Source organism: Xenopus tropicalis, chromosome 3, assembly GCF_000004195.4.
Source record: "Xenopus tropicalis strain Nigerian chromosome 3, UCB_Xtro_10.0, whole genome shotgun sequence".
Lineage (NCBI taxonomy): Eukaryota > Metazoa > Chordata > Amphibia > Anura > Pipidae > Xenopus > Xenopus tropicalis.
The window spans coordinates 84298313-84319141 of record NC_030679.2 but is presented as its reverse complement, the minus strand read 5'-3'; the positions used below and the strand labels follow the sequence as shown (position 1 = coordinate 84319141).

Genomic DNA, 20829 nt, shown 5'->3' with positions numbered 1-20829 from the left:
CATAGTTAGCAGCATGTTCCAAACAGCAAAACAAGAAAAAAAAGTTTATTTTCCTTCCCTGACAAAAGTAGCTGCTGCGAGTAGACTACCGCCCACAGCAATTCTAGCAGCCTACGCTCGAACACTACATTAAGACTCACCCCCGCCACGCTTCGCGTCACTTCACTTATGTGCGTGTACTCGGGACGCCATATTCTCGCGACATGAGACTTGTGACGTCATTAGTAGGCGCCTGGCAAAAGCAAAGGAGCTGGATGTTAACGGCGTCACGGGACGTTTAAGCAGTGATACGGTACTGCCGGCTGGGAAAATCGGAACTGTCCCGCTTGTTGGGCGGTACGTTTAAATAACTGGTTGCAGTTCTGTTACACCGCTAGATGTTTGTGCGCGCTTCCTGACCTAATGCATTGTTAAGGTTTTCAGCATTGGCTTTCGCCCTATTTTTATTTGGCAAGTTAGAGCTGCATGATGTTTGTGCGTAATTGCCGAGACATTGCACACCCCAAACGGTGTCATCTGAAAAATGTCAGTATTTAAAAATAAATGGTGCTTATCCCAAGAAAAATGTTGGTTCTGCAGTTTAAAGGAGAAGGAAAGGTATAAATCACTAGGGTGCCAAAATATTAGGCAACAACCTTTCCTTAAACCCCGGGCTGGTGCTCCTTTTAGGAGAAAACTGCATCAGTCCTGGGGTAGCAGCCAGAGATTGATCCCCTCCTTCTTCTGTCTTCACGATACATGCGCAGTAGAGTGAAATCTGAACTTTAACATGAAAGTCAGCATTTTTACCCTACTGTGGATGTGCCGGTCCTGGGATTTGGAAGAACGAATACAGACGGAAGAGGATTGCTGTCTTGCAGCTACCCCGGGGCTGGTGCGGTTTTCTTCTAACAGGAACGCAAGCTCATAGTGAAAGGTAAGAGACTACAATCACTGGAGGTGTCTAACATTTTTTGGCACTATAAATAGTAATTTTAGTTCAAAACGGAAGCACACCTGTCAAATTCAACCTTTTGTCTAAATTAAACTTGGCCAACTGCAATCTGGCAAGTCAACTTGTACTAAGGTAATTTAAGTACATTCGTATCAAAAAGTTTGGGAACCCCTCTCAGCCTGCATAATTTACTCCACTTTTAACAAAAAAAGATAACAGTGGTATGTCTTTCATTCCCAGGAACATCTGAGTACTGGGGTGTTTTCTGACCAAAGATTTTTAGTGAAGCAGTATTTAGTTGTATGAAATTAAATCAAATGTGAAAAACTGACTGTGCAAAAAACCAAAAAAAACCACAAAGGTTGTTCAGTATGATGGTTTTTAGGGGAACGCTACAAAAAGCTATCTCAGAGGTTTCAACTGTAAGGAATGTAATCAGGAAATGGAAGGCCATAGGCACAGTTGCTGTAAAACACAGGTCTGGCAGGCCAAGAAAAATACAGGAGTGGCATATGTGGAGGATTGTGAGAATGGTTACAGACAACCCAAAGATCACCTCCAAAGATCTGCAAGAACATCTTGCTGCAGATGTTGTATCTGAACATTGTACATTCTACAATTCAGAGCAACTTGCACAAAGAACATCGTGATGAGAAAGAAGCCCTTTCTGCACTCACGCCACAGACAGAGTCGCATGTTGAAGCAAAAGCTTATTTTGACAAGCCACAGTCATTTTGGAACAAAGTGCTTTGGACTAATGAGACAAAAAATCAGTTATTTGGACATAACAAAAAGTGCTTTGAATGGCAGTGTAACGGTACCTGGTGGTCTAGTGGGGCGATGGGGATGCCCGCCATATTCTCTTAGGCGCGCGTCCATCTCCTTTTTAATGCGCATGCGTGCCTGTCTTCTCCTTTGACATGCACGCATGCTCACTCGCATTTTTCCGCTCGGTGTGTGAGTGAAGTCATTTTGCCGAATATTTAAAACGCTTCCTTGTCTATGTTCATTGCCCAACTTAGGTCTTCTTCATGTAAGTTCCTGGGTGTGTTTCTTGTATTGCTCCGTTCTGACCCTTGCCTGTTCCTGACCATCTTCATATTGCTGCCTGAACTGACCTTTGCCTGTTTTTGACTACTCTTCCGGATTCCGTTTTGGTACTGCGCTGTCTGATTGTTATTGGCCTCGGCCTGACCTCTGGCTATGCTCTTCCTGTAACACGAATCTGGTTCCCTTGCTTGCTCAGAACTCTCTCCTTGGGTCTCTCACTGTAAGACCTGGCGGCATCCGAGTAGTGAAGGGCTCCTCCTGACGTGAAAGGCGGCTGTTAAAGGCAGAACGTGAGCCGTGACCGGACCCTTGGCACCTGTTCTGAGTTTTGGGATACCGATCGTGACAGGCAGAAGAAGAACACCACCACATTCCAAGAAAACACCCGCTACAAGAAAATAGAACATTCTTGTCCAAAGCATTATCCGCTGGCTGCTGCCAGAAGTGTTCTCTGGCCTATGCACCTTACTAATACGATTTTGGCAATGTACACAGCCAAAAGTTCAATACTGTAGTTAACATTGCTTCATGCAGTCTTTTTGTCTGGGTAATACAAGCCTTCAGTGAATGCCTTGTGTAGCCTTGATTGTCCCTTACCTGAGCCATATCACATAGCATGTCATTCAAGAAGTTGCATGCAACCAGAATTATGTATATTAGCCAATATTTTTGTTTTCCAGGTTAATGCAATAAAATGTCTTTATATGATGATCTTGGTGTGGAGACCAGTGACTCAAAAACAGAAGGATGGTCAAAAAACTTCAAGTTATTGCAATCCCAATTGCAAGTTAAAAAGGCAGCTCTTACACAAGCAAAGGTACGTTGATTCTCACTAGATGATCAAATGAAGGTTTTAAGCCAGATTTGGCTGAATCTGGCCATAAAATTTCACTCATTTGCGGAACTTAAAATTGGTGGGCCATATACACGGTCATACAGCCCCTTGCAAAAGAATTATAAACAGACCTGTGCAAGGACTGCATAAATGGTTTGACGCAGAGTGTGGTTTTGAGTGTGGCTGCTCGAGCCATGTCTCTTTGTAGTTTCATCCCAGTATGGAAGATTGTCCTCAGTGGGCTGCTGTATATATTTGTTTGTTTCTGCATGCACACTACAAAGTGGGCCATGAAGAAGGGAAGTAAAACTACTACAATCCTTTCACATTAAACTTGAAGTTGGCACTTAAATAATGTTATTTGGGCATTAATTGTGAATTCGATTCATACTTTTTCTTGCTGATTGAGCCAAATGATAGATGTTGGACTATTTTAACTGTCGTAGATCTCATGACGGAGGCCAGGTGGCAAGACTAGATCACTGGGTGACAAAGTCTAGGCACCCCTGCCTTATGGGATTCTCTAACCTGCATGACAAATGCCTTCCTGATCCTTTGGCAGATATCATTTGAGTTCACAGCTATTGTTGGCTTGTGTATGGCTACCTTTAGAATTATTTTTTTGTTCCTTTGTCCAAATAGAATGCAGTTTGCATTGGTTTTATGCTCTACTTAAGCAGGAAAAGCCACTACGTTTTGCAGGGTAACAATACAAAGCAGATCTTTGCCTGGTTTGGGTACCCTGGTGTTGGGCTGAAATATGCTAAGCTGGTTGTTTGACCAACAATCCAGTATTATGAGTGTGACTTGTCAAGAGAAGACTGAATTCTTTGGCCGAAAGGATTTTTAAGCCAGTCTGAGTGACCATGCATTGGTTAGAGATGGTGCCAGTTTTGCTGTCTTTATGGGGCTTAGGTATGGCATGCTTGATTGGGTTTACATTCTGGATATTTTATCTCAGCACAGTTTTTTGTTTTTTTTTAACTTGTGCTAAAGGGGTTATATTTAGTAGTTTACATCCTTAGTTAAAAAAACAGAATGTATTGTATGTGTCACATTGCTTGTTGATATTATGGTATTAGAGCTTCTAAAGCAAATGTACAGTAGGGGTTAACTGTATTTACATTTATGTGAAGTCTTCTCATTTTTTATCATTAGCACTTAAACTGGGTGTCTGCAAGTTGACTTTACATGTAATTGTCGTGCTGCATTTATTACTAACCTTTCTTTGTATATTTTTTCTATTTTAGACACAGCGAACAAAGCAGAGTACAGTTCTTGCTCCTGTCATTGACCTTAAGAGAGCAAGTGCAGCTGAAGAACGCCAGATTGCAGACCCATCCCCCCATGTGGGTGCTGGAATAAAGGTGATATTTATCTACAGACCTGTCATGCAAATCATCTCTTTTTGTCTGTCAAACATGTTTATAAGCAATTCAGTTATTTTACTGCCTACCAATGAAAAATAGGGAAGCACTACATCTAAGATTTGGTTTGGGATTTGGTCTAATCCTAGCACGTTTTGAGAGGTTAGAATTTAACCCCATCCTATGTTCTCAGTAGAACAAAATCCAGATTCTTAAGGAGATGAAACACCTTTTTACATCTATCATAACATTGTCTTTGCATACTATTTATAATTTTGCCTTAGAATTATTTGCCCAATGCTTCTATATTATCTATCTGATCCCCCTGTTCCTCTATGAGGGGGTTGCTATATTTGTGCAGCAGTAGTTGGTTAGCATTAGAAACAATAACTGACAGACTTGATAAAAGGCCACACAAGGTCCACTTCCCCCAGCCCCCTTTACTAGGGTGGATGCATTTTGTTATTTTGATTATTAGATTATAATTATATATTTTTGGTTTTCTTATTTTAACAGGAATCCGTTCCCAGTGGGTTTTCAGCTGGTGAAGTTCTGGTCCCCTTGGCTGATGAATATGACCCAATGTTCCCTAATGAATATGAAAAGGTGGTTAAACGTCAGAGAGAGGAGAGGCAACGTCAGCGGGAACTGGAAAGGCAGAAAGAAATAGAAGAAAGGGAAAAGTATGTTGAAATGCCTTATTAAAAGGGGACCTAAACAATCCATAACATTTTTCCCACTGTGACCCTAGTTTGCTAAAGCAGATAAACAAAAAGCTCACAACTCCATGCCTTGTTTTTACATATGAGGATCGTGTAAATATAGCATCATGGTAGGACATTGTAGGCAAGCATTAGAGGAGTGGACATGCTGCTGTTTACTTATCTTGTAATAGAAAATGGTTTAAAACTTACAGCCACAGGTCTAGGAACATATAACACGGAGCCAGACTTAAACAAATCAGATGGCATTCACATTTGCAATCTTGCTTTGCAATTTTATTTTCTGAAAAGCTAGGGAAAAGTTTTAGGCTAATGTCCCACAGAGAGATTAGTCGCTGCGATTTTTAAAAAGCGAGTTCCAGCGACAAGTCACTTGTTTTTTCCTAACAAGCTATTACTAGAGGATTCAGCAACGGGGTGGTTCTGTTTCCAACAAATTCAGGTGTCAAAAAAGGGTCTCCTAGCGTTTTGGAACGATAAGCAATTTGAAGTAATATGGTCGGTTTAGGTACTGGCGATTTATATTCTTCTCTGTAGAGACAAAACAAGCGACTTGTTGCTGGCATTCGCTTTTTTAAAATTTTCTAATCTCTCTATGGGACATTAGCCTTATAGAGCAACATGGCTTTAACAAAATATATATTGGCTGCCAGTGACTAGAGCAATCAAATATTTGAAACCTGGAGCATGAAAACCTAAGCGCTGCAGCTCAGTTTATATTAACAGCCATATCTAATAGTCGTCATGTTACTGAAAGGGATTTATTGTTTAATACTTATAATCTTTTTGATGCCACGTGCCTTCCAATGGTGTGGCATAAACTCTGCTGTGTCCCAGTTTTTACTGTGAAATAAGCTGACCGTTTAATTGAATCTTTTTATTTTATGTACAGTTAGCATATATTTTAGTGATTTTAGTTAGTTTGGAAAGAAGGACTTTTTCTTTCTTTGCATTTTGTTACTTATTGAGAAGTAAATGTGTATTTAAAAAACAACTTTAGTAGGATTCTTCAATATTTCTGTTAGAGGGTTTGGGTCTGCTTTCTTAGCTGCTTCAACTGTAAGAGATTAAATTCCAATTTAAAACCCTTTAAATGAAAAAATCTCCCATGAAGCAAGGAATCAGCACTATTAGGAGTTACAGTGAAACTCTTGACTTATGGCGACTAGCGATTTAGCTAACACAAAAGCTTTTATCAAAGTGATCAAACAACTCACAACTCATTATATATATTTTTCAGAAAACAATAACATTCCTCAGTTTCAACATGTGCTATGTATGGGTCCCTACAGAATATGCACATACTTTTTGTACAGCGCTGCGGAATATGTTGGCGCTTTATAAATAAATGTTAATGTAATAATGTAATATAAGGTACCCTAAAAAGCATGCCAGCAATATAAGTATTACCTTTTACTAGACACAATTCTGCAGAAAAAGGTAAAGGGAAAGTAGGCTTTCACTAAAATGAGAAAGTATAATTCAATACCACTTTAAGATAAAGGGTGCAGTATAATGTACAGTATGAACTTTTTTCTTAACCTAAATACCAGGCAATCAAATGTCACATTTCGTTGCAGTTAAGTGATGGTAATTAAATTTTTTTTTTAGGAGGCGTAAGGACAGGCATGAAGCTAGTGGATTCTCTCGCAGACCTGACCCAGAATCGGATGAAGACGAAGATTATGAACGAGAAAGGAGAAAAAGAAGTAAATATTTTTTTTTTTTTTTTTAACTGTTGACAGTGACCAGATAGTTCAGACCTTTTAGCCAGTTTGCTCCAAAAATGTAAATCTTAATAATTTCAAATGTATTTCTCTGTAAATTCATTTAAAAATAAGTGTCTTATTACACTGATATATTGATATTTAAGCAATAAGCTTGCAGTAAATAGTGTATAGTTGTAAAACATGAAATTTTATGGTTCATTTCAAATTTGTTATAAACTTGTGACGGAATTTGATAGGGAAAAATATGTAGGGAGCTTCTGAGAGATTAAGAGATTAGCTGCTTTACATGTGCAGTATAAATACAGAGGATGACCTTGCTTATCCCCAGTGTTTAGATACATTACATTAGTTGATATATGCTTCTGAGCCACATGCTTTCCGCTCAAGGGCAAATGTTCCTCGAATAATGGTTTTATCCAAGGACAAATGTTCCTCGAATAATGGTTTTATTTAGAAATTCTGCCAAGTGCCACTATCACATATGTATGCTTGGCTAGGGATTTTATAAATGACTCCAATATTATATGTTTCTCATGAAAACAGTTGTCAGAAAATAATGTATAATTAGAGAATGAGAGCAGTGTTTGAAAAAAGTGATCTCCAAAAATTATAAAGGTGTTTTGACATTTCTTGCTTAATAGAGCTTGCCCGGTACTTGGGTACATGCTCCCCTGGAACAGTCCATTTTCCAGGACCCACAAATATGCTTGTCATCCAGACATAAAGATCTGTATAATACGAGCCCTTTTCAAATTAAAAATGAAACCTGAATTCCTTTTTTATATATTTTTTTTTACTATCTCATCCATACCCATTATAAAGGCATTTAAAAATACCAGCTGTCATTCATAGGGGCAGGGCAGACAATTGCTTTCACTTTCCATTCAGCACGTCTCACTTTCCTCTACTCTCCTTGCGATCTTTTTGTGTAGCCAGTGCATGGGCATCTGGTCCTCCATTCTATCACGTAAACAAGATTTTGGTATGATGTAAAGCTTTTCTTAAAGGGGTTGTTCACCTTTGAGTTAACTTTTAGTATGAGACAGTTTGCAATTGGTCTTCATTTTTTATTTGTAGTTTTTAAATTATTTCAGTTATTATTCGGCATCTGTGCAGCTTGGAGTTTCAGCAGCTATCTGGTTGCTAGGGTTCAAATTACCTTAGCAACCTGGGAATGGTTTGAATGAAGACTGATATAAAATTGGGAGAGGAATGGAATAGAAAAATTTGTATTAAAAATTAACTATAGCAATTAAACTTGTAGCCTCACAGAGCAATAGTTTTTTGGCTGCTGGGGTCAATGACCCCAATTGAAAGCTGCAAAGCATTAAAGGAATTAGGCAAATAATTGAAAAACTATGGAAAACAAATAATGAAGACTAATTGAAAAGTTGCTTAGAATTGCCCATTCTATCACATATTAAAAGTTAACTTAAAAGTGAACCATCCCTTAAATGAAAGTGTCCACAAAATGACATCTGCCTACATATAAGCGCAGGCTGACAATCCGCCTGTAGGCTTGAAAAATTTTCTAATTTTGCCTACACCCGGAACCATTGGATCTGCCTGGGTGCAGGAACACATAGGCAATATGTCTATACCAAAGAATCAATAAAACTGCAATTAAATCCAATAGGATTGTTTTGCATCCAATAAGGATTATTTGTATCTTAGTTGGGATCAATTACAAGGTACTGTTTTATTACTACAGAGAAAAGGGAAATCAGTTTTAAAATTCTGAATTATTTGATTAAAATGGAGTCTATGGGAGACAGGCATTCCGTAATTCGGAGCTTTCTGGATAACGGGTTTCCGGATAAGGGATCCCATACCTGTACTATATAAATAGTGCAGTGCTAATAAAAATGTTACATACACTTTTCATTTTTCAACATTTCAAATTATTTCTTTTCAGCAATGGGAGGAGCAGCCATCGCACCACCGACATCCCTTATGGAAAAGGACAGGGAATGTAAGTAATTCATCATGGATCCAAACATAGTTGGAATGTTTTGTTTGAGGACTGGCCTATATTTGTGACATGAAGGAATGTACTTTTTCTTCCTACAGTATTTTTAAGTATTTTATCTAATATTTAATATATTCATGTATAATGTTCCATTTGTTATGTGAGTGCAACACTGCATGTGCATCTCAAATAATGGGCAAGTCATTTCTTACTTTTGGAGATTATTCTATAGTAAACTGATTCTTTGCAGGCTTTCCACTTCAGAAGTGCACTGAGGGGCATATTTATTATAGTATGTAAACCCTGGTGATGTTGCCCATAGCAACCAATCAGATCTTATCTTTTGTTTTCTAAATTTTAGAAATCTTATTACTAATTGATACTAGTTGCTGATGCTATCAGCAACATAATTGGTGATGTTGGTTTACACACTATAATAAATATGCCCCTCGGTTTTGGAAAACTGCACAGCAGCCCGCGACCCACCTCTGTGTGGCCTCCCACCTGTCTGGCTGCTTTGATGGCTTACCTTTTGTGTAAGATTTAAATGGTATCAGTACTGTGATTAACTGGATGGTTTACACCTCAGATTTAGGATGTAATCCCCCAGTATTGTTTAAACATGTAATCCCCTGTAGTGTTCACACGTTTTAATCCCTGCATTGTTCAACCGCTGCATTGTTCACACCTCAGGCTCAGCCTATAATCACCCACATTTTTCACCTGTTCACACCTCAGACCTTAGGAGCAGTGTCAGCATTGTGTCCTTGTATGTACTGCCTGACTATGCTGCCTGTGTGTATGGGGCACACAGACAGCATAGGGCAGGCAGAGTATGGCACACACACAGGCAGCATAGGGCAGGCAGAGTATGGCGCACACACACAGGCAGTGTAGGGCAGGCAGAGTATGGTACACACACAGGCAGCGTAGGGCAGGCAGAGTATGGCACACACACAGGCAGCGTAGGGCAGGCAGAGTATGGCACACACACAGGCAGCGTAGGGCAGGCAGAGTATGGCACACACACAGGCAGCGTAGGGCAGGCAGAGTATGGCACACACACAGGCAGCATAGGGCAGGCAGAGTATGGCACACACAGGCAGCGTAGGGCAGGCAGTGTATGGCACACAGGCAGCATAGTGCAGGCAAAACATGGCACACACAGGCAGGGTAGGGCAGACAACATGGCATCCACAGACAGCAAAGGGCAGGAAGAGTTTGGCACACAGGCAGCATAGGGCAGGCAGAGTATGGCACACAGGCAGCTTAGGGAAGGCAGAGTATCATACTGTGCCATACTCTGCCTTCCCTATGCTGCCTGTGGGAGGTGAACCTGGCAGGGGTTTGTTTTGGGAGTTTGTTAGCAGTTGGTAATAGCCATTAAATGGTCACTAAGGTGTGTAATTATGTGCTGGGGGTTTCTGGGCTATCCACAGGGGAGAAGGAGGCATATGGATTTAAGGCTGTGTCTTAATATGACATACTATAATTCTTTCACATATGAATGATGGTTGATATCCCTCCAGTGAGGACCAAGCATTTGGGTTTTTGCTGCGCTACTACCATTTATCACAATGGTAGTAGTTCAGCAAAAACCCAAATGCTTGGTCCTCACATGGGTGTTGTTTGAAGTGGGTGTGGTTTAAAAAGGGGGAGTGGTCAAACTGACTCCCGTTAGCGGCCCTCCACTATGTATGCTAGAGAAATTTGGCCCTCGGCACCACAGAAGTTTGACTGGTGTAAGGAATGAGGTTGTTCAGTAAGAGAATGGGCAGTACCTCTAAACTGTTCATGAACTTGTGGGGAGGTATAGGTCTCAGTCATAGACTGCTGTATGTTTTAGCTCAGACTGTAAGGCCCCAATATAAGCTATAGTATTTCTAGCCAAATAATTTGTTGGGCTTTAATGTTGCTTTAATTCAATTCAGTCTGGTATCTCCAACTTTACCAGATTTACCACCACTAGATGGCGGTTCATTCAAATCTGTGAAAGATGACTGCACGAATCTGTATTAAAGGATCATGTAACTAACACAACAATCTGTGCTTGAATTGTTTGACATCTGTTTAATCAGTTAAGAAAATTTAAACTTGAAACACATATATTTACCATTGTAGGAAGTGTAGGAAATCCCAATGCTGGCACCAATTTAAATCATGGCAGGTGCCAGAACATTGAATGGAAGACCTGTTCACCAGTAAACTGCCCCAGGGATGGAAATGGCTTTTAAAGGAGAACTATACCCCCGGGCGCAAAAAGCTCCCTTAACTATAATTGCTTAGATCCCCCCTCACCTCTCCAATATTGCATAGTTTTAACGTTTCTACTCTGCTCCTATCGCTAACCGCTAGCTAAAAAAACAGATAAGCGCAGCCACGTACTTCACCGACATCTTACTGGTTGAAGACACTTCGGGTCTCTCTGCCAATACGAACTTGCTTGGCCACGCGCAGTTGGAGGTAGCCTGAAATCTGCTTCAACTGTGCATGCGCAAGCAGGCTAGGTGTCAGTGGTAAGACCTGAAGAGTCTTTAGTCAGTAAGAAGATTTCTCTGTATTAAGGGAGAGGTGAGGGGGGTCTAGGTAATGATAGTTAAGGGGGATTTTTGCGCCTGGGGGTATAGTTCTCCTTTAACAATTATGAGTATCCACTCAACTGCTTGGTAAATAAATATTGAATTGAATTAGAGGTTATAGTGCACCATTTATGTTAGGACTGCAACTACTTAAGTGAGCAGTTGTGTGTTGAACTTAAAGTTGCTTTAGTTATTTCCCAACTTGTAGAAAAGTGAGATAACTGCAGTTGACTTATGTGACGACTTGCTTTTTAAAATCACCAATACATGCAACAGGGGCAGTAATCCATGGCAACTAATTGCCAGTTTTTTGCTTTCAGTGTTTTGCCTAAAGCAGGCTGAAAATTGATTGATAACTGCAGTAATGGGTTACTGCACAGGTGCAGTTTTGCCCAATGTTAATAAGTGAGACCAAAGTGTCCTGCAGGGCCTGTATAATGCATAAATTAATGAATCAAATGATGCAAACTTTTAGTTCACAAGTATCTGTGGAACAATATGGGCAAGTTGATTTGCTGCCCATGGGCCAACAGTGAAAACCAAAAGATTTGCCTTCTGCATACAGGCTATCGTATGGATCCTGTGAAGAATTACAAAATGTGTAGCAGCTAAAATGTTGTGCCCCCTATACACACAATTTCTACTGAATTGCTAAAGAGGCAGTAACAGTTTTTAACCTGTCATACAGTTTGTTCTAATTATGTGTTTTTGATCTAGCTATTGTGCCTGCTTATGATGACGAGCCAAGGCCACGACCACCAATGGCAAAGGCTGCAATTCCACCACCTATGTATGATGAGCCAGAGAGACCAAGATCACCAACTGGGCCTAGCAATTCTTTCCTTGCAAATATGGGGTATGGAATATGGTTTTCTGTGTAAAAGAGTAGCTTACAATATTGTATACATTTATAAATAGTTTTGAAACTCTGACTGATAATTATACACAGTCCTATTAATTTTATTATCCTCAGACATGATCCAGTATCCCAACTGATTTCTCTTTTTCTTTTAAATGTAGCATTGAAAGACAATGCCTTACCTCATATATGATTGGCTAAACATACAGTACTTGCTTTTGGATGTATTGAATTAAGATGTATGCTGCTGATTCAACCTCTCTTGCACAAAATCACAGCCAATTATCCTGCGTGGGGGACCAAAACGATCTTTCTGGTCCAATATTTTTCAGTGATTATCAGATAACTGGACAGAGGAAAATCTGGTTGTCCCCAACTACATCGGGCTGTATATACTCTATATTCAGCCACACCGCACAACCACTTACATAATCCGCATATTGAACTGGCGACCAGACACTTAGATTGGGCTAATTTGTAAATCAATAAATGTTTGATCTTATGGAGTATAGTGATGCTAACTCAACAGTGTCCTCCAGTGCCTAATGTATTATCAAATGTGGCAGAATGCTTGTCTGGCTTTGTATGATATTTTTTGTACTAAACATCTCTCAGACATGGGACTGCTATTGTTTTACAATAGAAACAAAACGCATCTCACCTGTCCCTGTCCGGTGTTCCATAGGCACATCTCTAGGGTAATTACTGACAGGCAGATAGTGGTGTCTTTGCACTGGTTTCCACCTGAAACTTCACTGTGACGATCGAAAACTCATTCTGTGTGATTAGCCTAGATATTTTCTTTATGAAAATCCTTAGGGATAATTAAAAATTAAGGTGCAGTGGCATATTAGGTAACTTTTCTGAAAGTATGTATAAAACTGAAATGGGCAAAATTCCATGTATATATGGTGACTGTGCTACTCCCTTGCTCATCACTTTATATGGGTTCATATTTACTTACAGCTACTGTAGGGGGCAAAAATAAGCTGAGGTTTTGTGTACTTTGTTTCTGTTTTTAAAGTGGTACTGTGGCCCACAAAATCATGCAGAAGTATGGCTTTCGGGAAGGACAGGGCCTTGGCAAGCACGAGCAGGGTCTCAGCACTGCACTTTCTGTTGAAAAGACAAGCAAGAGGGGAGGCAAAATTATTATTGGTGACTTAGCTGACAAAGGTTTGTTGTTTTGAGTAACAATTTTCAGATACTAATATATAAAGTGTGTGTATGGATATGTGGATATAACTTATGTAGTGCATATAAATAAATATTTTTGTTTTTTTCCCAAGTTTTTTTTTTTTTTTAACATGGGTGTGTGTGTGTATGTATGTATGTATGTATATGTGTATGTATATATATATATATATATATATATATATATATATATATATATATATATATATATATATACACAAAGTCAAGAGTTTCACAATAACGCCTAATAGTGCAGATTCCTTGCTTCATTGGTGATTTTTTTCATTTAAAGTGTTTTAAATAGAAATTTAATCTCTTACAGTTGAAGCAGCTAAGAAAGCAGATCCAAACCCTCTGACAGAAATACTAAAGAATCCTACTAAAGTTGTTTTGCTTCAGGTAAGAAGGGCAGCAGCCCAAGGTTTATCGGCCAAAAATATGTTCATAGGGAGACTTTTTTATAATTGTAATTTGCGCTTTTTCTGCTATTGGAAAACACTCAATTTTTGTTGTCAAAAGCTCATTCTGCTGATTTCTACTTCTAGAACATGGTAGGTGCTGGGGAAGTTGATGAAGATCTGGAAGCTGAAACAAAGGAAGAGTGTGAAAAATACGGCAAAGTTGGAAAATGTGTCATTTTTGAGGTAATAACCAGCATGTATGGTATAGGTGTCGTGCTTTTGCTTTACTTAGTACTAATGATATGAGTGCTGCCTTAGTATGTTATGCAGTAGCAGTGGTGTATCCTTAGTATTGTAACTGTGTTTATGAAATGCAGCAACAGTATTCAAGGGCACCCATCCTAAAGGCCAGATAAAATAAGATTCGTTTTTAGTTAGATGCTTGTAGGGGTACACTGACATTGAGCACATGGCTTCGATCAGAAGAACTGGGAATGGAAGTGAGCAGGTATAAATTAAGCTAAAAAGTGCACAAAATGGCATATATATTTTTTTTTTGTTAATATTATTTATTTTATTTTTTTTTAAAACTTAGCTTTTTGTTTAGCAGCTGTCCAGTTTTAATCGTATTTTGCTACTAGGGACTCTTTAACAGTAGCACCAGGCAGTGGTTTCAGCAACAGACTGGAAGTTGAATAGGCGAGGGCCTAAACAGAAATTGTAACAAATAAAATTGTAACAGTAAATTTGGTCATTACAAAGCAGTAGTTTGTTGTTGTCCCATATCAGTGTTGTTTTCTGAAAAATATGTGCACATTTTGATTTTGAAAATTTAAAACAGGGTAGTGTTTCCCACTGTGTTTGACCACCTCTTCTTTTAACAACACTCTTGTAACCATTTACTGGCTTTTGAAATGTGCATTGATAAGCCCAGATAGTCCTTCTCTTCAGCCCGGAGGAGGCAGCATATATAATTTACCGAAAAGAATTTCACCACAGGAAAGTTTTCCACTTTGCCTCAGTCCATCTGAATGAGCTTGGACCCAGAGAAGGTGGTAGTGTTTCTGAATCATTTTTATATATGTTTTTTTTCTTTGCATTGTAAATGATGCAGTGATTAACCATGTTCAGACAGTGGTTTTTGGAAATATTCCGGAGCCCCTGCAGTGATTTCCACTACAGAATCATGTCTGTTTTAAATGCAGTGCCAACTGAGGGCCCAAAGATTATGGCCATACAATATTGGTTTTTGGCCTTGTTCCTTGTGTACTGTGATTTCTTAATCCTCTAAATTTTTTAACGATATTATGTTCTGTAGATGATGAAATCCCCAATCCTTTGTCATTTTTGTTTAGGAATGTTATTAAATTGTTGCAATATTTGACGGTGCAGGGTTTGACAGAGAGTGGTACCCCTCCCCATATTTACTTTTGAAAGATTCAGCCTCTCTGGGATCCGTCCTTTTTAGCATTACGTTTTTGCCAATATCAAAGGGTGTTAAAATATATGGACGATGATGCACTCCCTATAGTAATTTGCAAAGTCATGAGTTTTGACACCACATGTCTTTCTGTGTGTCACCTCATTTCTGAATATTTTTTTTATATAGGTCACATTATCCCTCAAATTATGCTCAGTTTATTGTGTATATACAAATATCATAGTATCCTTCAATAGACTGTAACTGAAGATTGCTGAAACCTTTGTTTTTCAAAAAGAAAAAAACAACAACAAAAATGAGTTAGTATACTTGATTCTTATATACTTATTCTGACTTGGCAGAAGCTATGAGTCTATATAGGAAAACTAGGGTACACTTTGACAAAAATTAACCAAATAATATGGTCATAAGCCTTTCAATAGGTTTTTGCTATTGAAGTATGTTGAGATATGTAATTCTTTAACACTGCATAAGTGACACAAATGGAAGGGCAAGCATACTTATATATAGGCTTGTCTTAAAAGATGTTGGCTGTGCTCAAGTCAAAATTATAATAATTCTAATAATTGCTGTGTGTGTTTTTGTTTCCAGATTCCTGGTACACCAGATGATGAGGCTGTAAGAATATTTTTGGAATTTGAAAGGGTTGAATCTGCAATTAAAGGTAAATTGCTTGTTTTACCGAAACTGAGATTTTTGTGTGCATAACAAAGTGATCAATGATAAATTAAACCTATTTCAGAACTTGTTTGTCCGAGATAATAATGAAGTATTGTAATACACACAGAAATCCAGGTATAGTAGGCTGCATCACTTCCCAAGTTATGTAATATACTATAGCAAATATTAAGCAAATGGAAGGTCATAAAAGCTGCACTCTTAGGGGCACATTTACTAACCCACGAACGGGCCGAATGCGTCCGATTGCGATTTTTTCGTAATGATCGGTATTTTGCGATTTTTTCGTAATGATCGGTATTTTGCGATTTTTTCGGAAATGATCGCGACTTTTTCGTTACCAATACGATTTTTTGCGAAAAAACGCGAGTTTTTCGTAGCCATTCCGAAAGTTGCGCAAAATCTGGCGATTTTTTTCGTAGCGTTAAAACTTGCGCGAAAAGTCGCGATTTTTTCATAGAGTTAAAACTTGCGCGAAACGTTGCGCCTTTTAAGTTTTTAACGCTACGAAAAAATCGCCAGATTTTGCGCAACTTTCGGAATGGCTACGAAAAACTCGCATTTTTTCGCGCAAATAATGGCTACGAAAAACTCGCGTTTTTTCGCGCAAATCGTATTGGTAACGAAAAAGTCGCGATAATTTCCGAAAAGTCGTAAAGGCGCTGAAAAAATCGCAAAAAATACGAAAAAGTCGCAAAATGTTCGTTTTCCAATCGGAATTTTTCCAATTCGAATTCGTGTCTTAGTAAATCAGCCCCTTAGACTTAAAGTCATGCCATTGTTGTCACCAATAAAAATAATACCTAACATAGGGTTTCTCACATGGGAGCAACATGGAATATTGTTTTTCTGACTTGTTTGTCAGGTTTGCTTCAAACAATAAGAAAATGATAACTGCTATGGGTTTGGTAGAATTTTAGCTGTTAGCTGCTTCTGGCTCTATAGTCCAGTATAGCCCAGCAAGACCTTTAATGAACCTGTAACTTTTTAAATCTATATTCTGAATAATGCTACCTAGTAAACTTTGCATTCTAAGCAATAAGCAGTTTTTATGCTTCCAGGAACTTCTTGTATGAAAAATCAGTCTTTATGTGCAGTCAGTGAATAATACTGATTGTCTTCTTTTGAAGTTAAATGTGATTTCTGAAGTGATGCTTCCACTTCCACTCTTGCAATATCATATCAAATGAGAGCTGTCTGGTGTGATCTTCTGTGCAGGTTTTCATTCCAACTTCACTTAACATAGAAAACAAATAGTAATCAAAGTTATTGCACTTACACTACATTTTAGAACGCTTTTCAGTCTATGGTATATTCAGAAAGTGGGTGGGTATTAGTATAAAGAATAAAAAAGTGCTAAAAATAAAAGCATTATGACATGAAGCTGAACATAGATAAGATCAGTCCCATTTGCCACATGGGCAGATTTTGTCTGACAGAACCACTTTAAGGGTTGGTTCACTTTTAAGCTAACTTTTAGTTTGTTATAGAATACCCTTTTCCTAGCAACTTTGCAATTAGTTTTCATTTTTTTTTTTTATGGTTTTTGAATTGTTTGCCTTTCTCTTCTGCCTCTTTCCAGCTTTCAAATGGGGGCCACTGACCCAAGCAGCTAAACACTATTGCTCTGTAAGGCTACAATTTTATTAATATTGTTAATCTTTATTACTTACCTTTCTGTGCATTCCTTCTACTATTCATATTCGCATCTCTTGTTTAAACCACTGCCTGGTTACTAGGGTAAGAAAGACCCTAGCAACCTGCTTAATAACCAAATGGAGAGCTGCTGATCAAAAATCTAAATAACTGAAAAACCATAAATGAAGACCAATTTCTAATTGTCTCAGAATATCAATGTCTGCAACATATTAAAAGTTAAATTAAAAGTCAGCTAGCGGTTGTAAACCCTATCATAATGCTGCGTCACTGCGCCCCCTAGTTTTGCTATAGAAAAACATAATTATAGATGCAAGAAAATTAGCCAATGAGCATTCTACTGACTAAAAAGTGCAAGAGAAGTGACCGATGAGAATGTTAATTCCTAGTACTACACCAGCCATCTCCCTGTTATCTTACATATAAAGACAATTATGTCCTTTTTTTTCTTTATTATATGACACTGGAATCAGACATGGGACTAAAGTGTGAAACTGTTTTTATTGCTTCCAGTTCCAATTGCAGGAACAAAGAACATGGAGCCAGATTTATACAGATCAGCTAGGATTCTTATTGGAGGATTTTTTGCATTTTAATGCAGCCACTGGCACTGAAGATTTGGGGGAAAGTTTTATTGTGCAATATTGCTTCAAGAATACAACCCTGATGTTGCTGGACTACAGTTCCCAGCATGCCTCAACCTTAATTATATATTAAATTGTTCTGGGATTTGTAGTCCACCAACAGATGAGAAAAGTTTGGGTGAGCAGTGCAGCAGGGTTCAATACCCCTTTAAGCAGAAAAACAAATTAAAGTGATCTAATTTATTTAGCCATTGGACCAACAATATGATCACATCCACAAGCCTTTATTGCCCACCATTTAATTTTTTTGACTGTTCACTCAGTAGTTGACAGTGCCCTACTTGGTTATTGATTGAGTAGGACATTGCTGTTCATAGCCTGTGTGATACCGACTCGGCAAAATTAGCAGCCACTGTCTGCCAATGTATGCCAGTGGTCTTCCCTCATCATTTTCACTCACTGTTAAGGTAAATAACCCCTTTAACTTTGAGAATGAAGTAGAGTGTAATATTCTGAGAATTTACAACTGGTCTTTATTTTTTATTTGTGGTATTTCACTTTTTTTCTCACACCTTTCCTGTTTGCTGGTTGCTAGGCTTCAGCTTTCCTTAGCAACCCGGGAGTGGTTTGAATGAGAGGCTGATATATTTATAGTAGAGGACCCGAATAGAAAAATGAGTGAGTAAACGTAACAGTAACAATAAAATAGTAGCCTCACAGAGAAAGTGTTTTTTGGCTGCTGGTGTCAATGACCCACATGTGACAGTTGTAAAGAGTAAGAAGAAGAATGCACATAATTCATAAACTATAAAAAATAAATATAGACCAATTGAGAAATTGCTTAAAACTGGCCATTCTGTAACATATTAAAAGTTAATGTAAAGGTGAACAACCCCTTTAATTTGATATTGTTATATCAGAAGTAGTGTCTTTGGTATAAAATAATCACATTGGTGATCTTGAATTTGGCATAAAATAATTGAACCTTATGAATGTGTTCACATGGGTTGTGGGTGAAAACAGAAATGTGTCATCTTGGATGTCAAAATGTAATCTCCTCATAACTACAAGCTAAAGCTCAACACTCAAGGTGCCCATGACTTGGATTTAATTGGGAAACAATTATGAGACTTCATCTAAGACTAAATGCAACATGAACCGGTGATGTAATGACATATCTTAGACTCTCTGGCTCATCTGTCTGGGTGATGGCATGACTGGTATAACAGGTTTACAGCACTTATAAGGCCATTGCAAGTCTTTGAAGTGATGTTTATAGCATTTACAATGCAGGTAACTACATGATGGAATTAGAAATAGCTTAATAAATTATAAAAGTATCCCTTTGAACAATAACAACATTTGTTACACTGTTACTTACTACTGATATTTTTGTTTTATTTCAGCTGTGGTGGATCTAAATGGGAGGTATTTTGGTGGCCGAATAGTAAAGGCTTGTTTCTACAACCTCGACAAATTCAGAACGCTGGATCTTGGGGATTAATTTGGAATGATTTATCATTGTTTTACTGTCTGCCTTTGCAAATTGGAAATATTTACTGAACTATGTCACGTTTATTGTGATGAGATTTTGTTATTTTTAGTTTTATAGTATAAAGAACTTTTTTAAAACAGTAAAATCTTGTCTCTGTAACCAAGAAATTGCATTATTTGTGGTTGTCCATTCAAATCTGCTGATTTATGAAGCAACAGGAGAATAATGCTTGGGATTCTTCAATATGGCAGTGTTACCTATAGTATGCATGTTCCCTGCACCTGGACTTTAATGGGATAGTTTGTTATTATGTCTAATTTCTCCAGACAAGCAGAACTACTTGCATGGCAACTTTTACCAAATGACAGTTTACTGTAGATATTCACACACAGTTTGCCCTGTAACAAGAGCAGTATACTTCCTGAATTGTCATGGCTTTGGTATGTGCTGAACTGTCCACATTTGCATTTATACATGTTTAATACTTTGGCAAAACTTTTGCTGATCATTTTGATTATAAAAGTACTGTTAATTAAAATTCAGAAAACCCACATTGGGTAACATTTAACCTCCTACTTTTAAACTTTGTTTTACAATCTTGTAATTGATTTTGTTTTTGTTCAGTTGTTTCCTCCCTTCAATGGACAGTATTCAGTTATATCAAGGGCAATAATTTTGTTAAACAGATGGCAAGGTAACTATTTATAAAAGTTGTACATTATATACAGTATATCCCAGCTGCAACCTTTCCAAGCATAAAACATTCCCATATATCTATGACTGTTGGAGTGGTCCTGTTTTACCTAGTGTGACTGGTTGGGAGGGCTAGCAGTTTGAAAAGCCAGCCCAAATTAAACCAAAAAAAAAAGTAAATGTGATGTACTTTTATGGCAGTAAAGAAGAGTATATTTACATACATATATTTGGTAAACATAAGGGCATAACTTATAAAGCCTTACTGTTGTGGTATGAGCCACAATATTGCCTCCTTTGTAATACAGGTATGGGATCTATTATCAGAAAAGATTGTGTTTAGAATACTGAATGCTCTAAAAATCACACCCTTTCAAAACGTTTATTGTTTAAATAAATCTTCATTCGTGCCTGGTAATTTAAAAAAAAAAAAGGTTTTTTTTGTTTATTTTAATTTGCAAGCATGTTGTTTGAAAACCCCTTGTGCAGAATACCTTAGCACCCAAGCAATCTGGATAGTTAGATAAGGTTGAAAAAAAGATCAGTCCATCAAGGTTAACCCTTCCAAGTAAACTCAGCACACACACAAACCTATACTGACCTATCTATACACTCACACACATAGACCATACTGTATATACC

General features: G+C 38.1%; 2 protein-coding genes across 4 annotated transcripts in view; one reads left to right on the top strand and one right to left on the bottom strand.

Annotated features, from left to right (window-relative positions):
- Positions 1-218, bottom strand: part of LOC100489832 — a 32468-nt gene extending 32250 nt beyond the window's left edge. Inside the window, exon 1 of one of the 2 annotated variants that reach the window (XM_031899058.1) lies at positions 141-218. The gene's annotated coding sequence lies outside the window, so the exon portion shown is untranslated. The remainder of the gene's footprint in view (positions 1-140) is intronic. The other variant, XM_031899056.1, reaches the window with a different exon arrangement.
- rbm17 (RNA binding motif protein 17) lies at positions 206-20267 on the top strand. 2 transcript variants are annotated; one of them, NM_001006731.1, is given in 12 exon segments: positions 206-292; positions 2665-2801; positions 4070-4186; positions 4703-4869; positions 6520-6617; positions 8554-8610; positions 11904-12042; positions 13070-13221; positions 13562-13638; positions 13785-13883; positions 15673-15745; positions 19406-19653. In NM_001006731.1, coding segments are annotated over 11 exon segments (1200 nt in total). In that variant the 5' UTR covers positions 206-292; positions 2665-2678; the 3' UTR covers positions 19504-19653.
- Positions 20268-20829: the final 562 nt, after the last annotated feature.

Bases quoted from the DNA above. Each gene is read 5' to 3' on its own strand.
- rbm17 (XM_012958837.3), top strand. From the start codon at position 2,679: ATGTCTTTATATGATGATCTTGGTGTGGAGACCAGTGACTCAAAAACA. The intron at 4,870-6,519 runs GTATGTTGAAAT...TTTTTTTTTTAG, and splicing joins GAAATAGAAGAAAGGGAAAA to GAGGCGTAAGGACAGGCATG. The intron at 15,746-19,405 runs GTAAATTGCTTG...GTTTTATTTCAG, and splicing joins GGTTGAATCTGCAATTAAAG to CTGTGGTGGATCTAAATGGG.